The sequence below is a fragment of the Acomys minous genome, assembly GCF_964271855.1.
Source record: "Acomys minous genome assembly, chromosome: 12".
In the NCBI taxonomy this organism is placed as follows: Eukaryota; Metazoa; Chordata; class Mammalia; order Rodentia; family Muridae; genus Acomys; species Acomys minous.
The window spans coordinates 93,918,702-93,922,613 of NC_140493.1; the positions used below are offsets into that span (position 1 = coordinate 93,918,702).

Sequence of the window (3,912 nt, forward strand, 5' to 3'; positions counted from 1 at the left end):
GGACAGCCAAGGCTACACAGAGAAACCCTGTCCCGGAAAACAAAACAAAACAAAACAAAAAAAAAAAAGGAAAGAAAGAAAGACAACCAACAACAAAAACAGTGGCTAGAGAGATGGCTCAGTGGTTATGCTGACTTGCTGGTCTTGCAAAGGTCCCAGATTCGGATCCAATCATGCATGTGGGACCAGCCATAGTGCACACATACAAACAAGCAAAGCACTCGTTTTGTTTGTTTGTTTGTTTGTTTGTTTTTGTTTTTCTGAGACAGGGTCTCTCTGTGTAGCCTTGGCTGTCCTGGACTGGCTTTGTAGACCAGGCTGGCCTCGAACTCACAGCGATCCGCCTGCCTCTGCCTCCCGAGTGCTGGGATTAAAGGCGTGCACCACCACCGCCCGGCAAAGTACTCGTTTTCTCGTTTTGTATAAAATAAAAATATTAAATTTTTTTTCCCCCAGAAAAGACATGTGCCTGCAACCCCAACACGTGGGAGCTGGAGGTGGGAGGATGCGGAGTTCAAAGTCGTCCTTGGTTACAAAATTAGTTGAAGGCCAATCTGGGCTACCTGAGAGACCTGCCTCGGTAACCGGCTCAGTTACTATGAATCATCTGTATGGGGGCTCCAGGTAAACGCTGTTTTGAAAACTGGACGAAGAAAGCTACTTAAATGGGTACGACTGAATGAGGGAAAACTTGTCAGCATCTCTTGGAGCCGACCCTTAGGTGGAGAGAGGACTATTGGTGGGCGACTGCTGTGTCTGCGGGAAAAGGGATGGAGGGGTGGTGTCATTATTAGACATTTCTTTCCCTGCTCTCGTCAGACGCGGCCACGCCTGTTCCTTTGGTCCTTCTCACCTCCCATCCCTGATGAATTCCAGGCTCCATTCCAAATACTGGAATAAAGTAGAAAAAGGTTAAATAAAGCGGTTCCGGATAGAGCGAGCGTTCCCTCCCCAAGATGGGGCTGCTCCGCCTGGGGGCCGATGATTGGCCCGCGTCATATGACGTCACAGGAGGGTTTTTAATACTGAACCTGAGCTGCGGCGCAGCAAAGTCCGCTGTAGCTGAGACGCGTCCTGCGGACCCAGCAGCGAGGACGTAGCTGGCGCGGAGCGCGGCTGACTGAAGGTAAAGGGCGGTGTAAGACGCCGACTTGCGGGGTTTGGGGGAGCCGGTGTGGACAACTGGAGAAAGGCAGGCGGGACAGTCTCAGGACCGAGGGGATGGCGGTTACAGCGGCAGCAGGGGCGTGCTAGCGGTGTGGGTAATGCGGAGGGCGTGTGGGAGCCGACCGGCACCGGGGCTCTTATTTGGGGCACACTGCCCGACCGCCTCCTTCGGGCGAGGGAATTCTCTAGGGAATGAAGATCACAGCGTTTGCATTCACTAAAGCTCAGAGAGAGGTGCAGGACAATGATCTTACCGCAGGATCCGCACCCTGGAGGATCCTAGCACCTCAGGGCCTCTAGGGCTGGAGAACGCCTGCTACACCTGTAGGTACTTTAAAAAAAAAAAAAGAAAGAAAGAAAAGGGAAAGGAGGAAGGCACGCGAGATAGCTCAGGGGTTAAAAGTGCCCACACTGAAGCCCAAAGACCTTATTTGATCCCTGAGGGCCACATACTCTTGCAAGTTGCCCTGCCTTACACGCACAACCCGCGTGGGGCTTACACACGGGCACAACATAATTTTTTTTTTAATGTGAAAAATAGAGGCACCTTAACAATTTTAGCAAAAGGAACATTTAGAAGAGTGGGCTGCGGACTTAGGGAAAGGATCCAAAAGTTGCAAATTTGTGTTTATTCTAAACCTTTCTCTCTCTCTCTCTCTCTCTCTCTCTCTCTCTTTTTCCCCCCTCTTTTGACCTTTTCTTGTTTAGATAACCCAGCCGGTGCTGCCTGCAGTTTCAAGGCCTCCCCGTTCCTCCTACCCCTGTACTGGAGCCCCAGACCCTGCTCCTTAGGTCTGCCCTGCACCCTAGCTCAACATGGGGAACCACTTGACTGAAATGGCACCCACGGCCTCATCCTTTCTGCCCCACTTCCAGGCCCTGCACGTTGTGGTCATCGGGCTGGACTCAGCAGGGAAGACGTCCCTTCTGTACCGCCTCAAGTTCAAGGAGTTTGTCCAGAGCGTCCCCACCAAGGGCTTCAACACTGAGAAGATCCGAGTGCCCTTAGGGGGGTCCCGTGGGATCACTTTCCAAGTATGGGACGTCGGGGGTCAGGAGAAGCTACGGCCACTGTGGCGCTCCTACACCCGCCGCACAGATGGACTGGTGTTCGTGGTGGACTCCGCTGAAACCGAGAGGTTAGAGGAAGCCAAGGTGGAGTTACACCGAATCAGCAAGGCCTCGGACAACCAGGGGGTGCCGGTGTTGGTGTTGGCCAACAAGCAGGACCAGCCGGGGGCGCTGAGTGCGGTTGAGGTGGAGAAGAAGCTGGCCGTCCGGGAGCTGGCAGCTGCCACGCTCACCCACGTGCAGGGCTGCAGTGCCGTGGACGGGTTGGGTCTGCAGCCAGGACTGGAGCGTTTGTACGAGATGATCGTGAAGAGGAAAAAGGCCCCTCGGGCAAGCAAGAAGAGACGGTGACCCCGAGGCTGCCCTCTCCCCTACCTACTAGGGGGTCAGTACACATGATAGGCAGGCAGGGGGCCTGTGACCTCTCAAGCCAGTCAGTCTGGGTGCTGGACCTGGCCGCCTCAAAGGACTGAAGGACCGACCGTGGGGGGGTCCTGTTAATCGGTGCCACGTAGGGGGAGGGGAGATGAAGTGTCTTCACTGCTCTTCAGCTGTAAGAGGGTAGGGCCTGCCAGACTGGAGACAAATGTAAACGCTGACTCTACCTCGACCTTGGCTCTCCATTTTTTTTTCCTCCCTAGCGTTTTATTTGGATGCATATTTTTACTTTTGCAGGGGAAGCGTGTGTAGGAAGTTGTCCTGAGGATGCATTTGGGAATGAACTGAGAACATCTTCCCTCTCAGAATTGAGGGGGGCGGGGGCTCCTCAGCTACTCTTCTGGTCACAACCGTTCAGTGTCTGTGAAAGTGCCAGGATCCTCCATGTTCACAGATCCTCGGCCTTTTTTTAAAAAAGATAATCGTTGTATCTCCTCTGTATTACTTTTTTTTTAAGCATTTGCTTGTAAGTTATTAAAGTTGATGATTCTAGCTCTTGTTTTGACCTGGTAACTAACTTCCTCTCTGGTGACTTACGTAGCTCTATGGAGAGCTTTATTTGCGTGGAGCACAGGAAGGGGAGATATGCTTATCCTGGATGAACAAAACACTAAGCACTCACAAATTAGAATGTGTACTTGGGGGGGGGCGGGGGATGGCTGGTACAAATTCTGCAGGTGATTGAAAACCCTAAAGCTATTGTTGCTCCTCATCTCATTAAGGGGCCTGTGGACAAAGTCTAAGGTCTGTCTGTACCCAAGACCTTGAAGGGTCACACTGGCCTCATCCCGGCCTCTCTAGTGCTCAGGTCCGGGCCCATTTCTTTTCCCCTTTTGGAGGATGTGGTAAGAATGTGGAATAAGTAATCCCTGGCTCTAAGCCACTGAGGAGAGCTCAGTCCTGCTGACGGCAGCTCTCCCGGCAGCAGCTGGTGGCTGCAGAGGCCTGGGTTGGCCTGGTGACTAAGGCTGAGTCTTCAGCGATGGGAACAGCAGCTCTTCTCCCCAGAGGGGACAGCAGCACCGTCATCTACCCCCACTCCCAACCTCAGGCAAGACGGGGGAATATAGGACACGCCAGAGAGTGGTGTGTGCAGTGCACACCTGCAGTCCTGGCATTTGGGGTGGGGAGGTTGAAGCAGGGGGGTCAGGAATCTTCAGGCTAGTCTGGGTGACATGAGACCCTGCCCCCCCCACACACACAATGGTAGGATACCATGTTAGCGTTGCCAGGTTC

The 3,912-nt window shown here is 53.2% G+C and overlaps 1 protein-coding gene across 1 annotated transcript; it reads left to right on the forward strand.

Annotated features, from left to right (window-relative positions):
* Positions 1-1,004: 1,004 nt before the first annotated feature.
* ARL4D (ARF like GTPase 4D) lies at positions 1,005-3,168 on the forward strand. The gene is made up of 2 exons (XM_084751374.1): positions 1,005-1,126; positions 1,876-3,168. Exon 2 carries the CDS (start codon positions 1,984-1,986, stop codon positions 2,587-2,589), a length of 606 nt encoding a protein of 201 aa, XP_084607500.1. The 5' UTR covers positions 1,005-1,126; positions 1,876-1,983; the 3' UTR covers positions 2,590-3,168.
* Positions 3,169-3,912: the final 744 nt, after the last annotated feature.

Excerpts from the sequence above, each read along its gene's own strand:
- ARL4D (XM_084751374.1), top strand. The coding sequence starts at position 1,984 with ATGGGGAACCACTTGACTGAAATGGCACCCACGGCCTCATCCTTTCTG.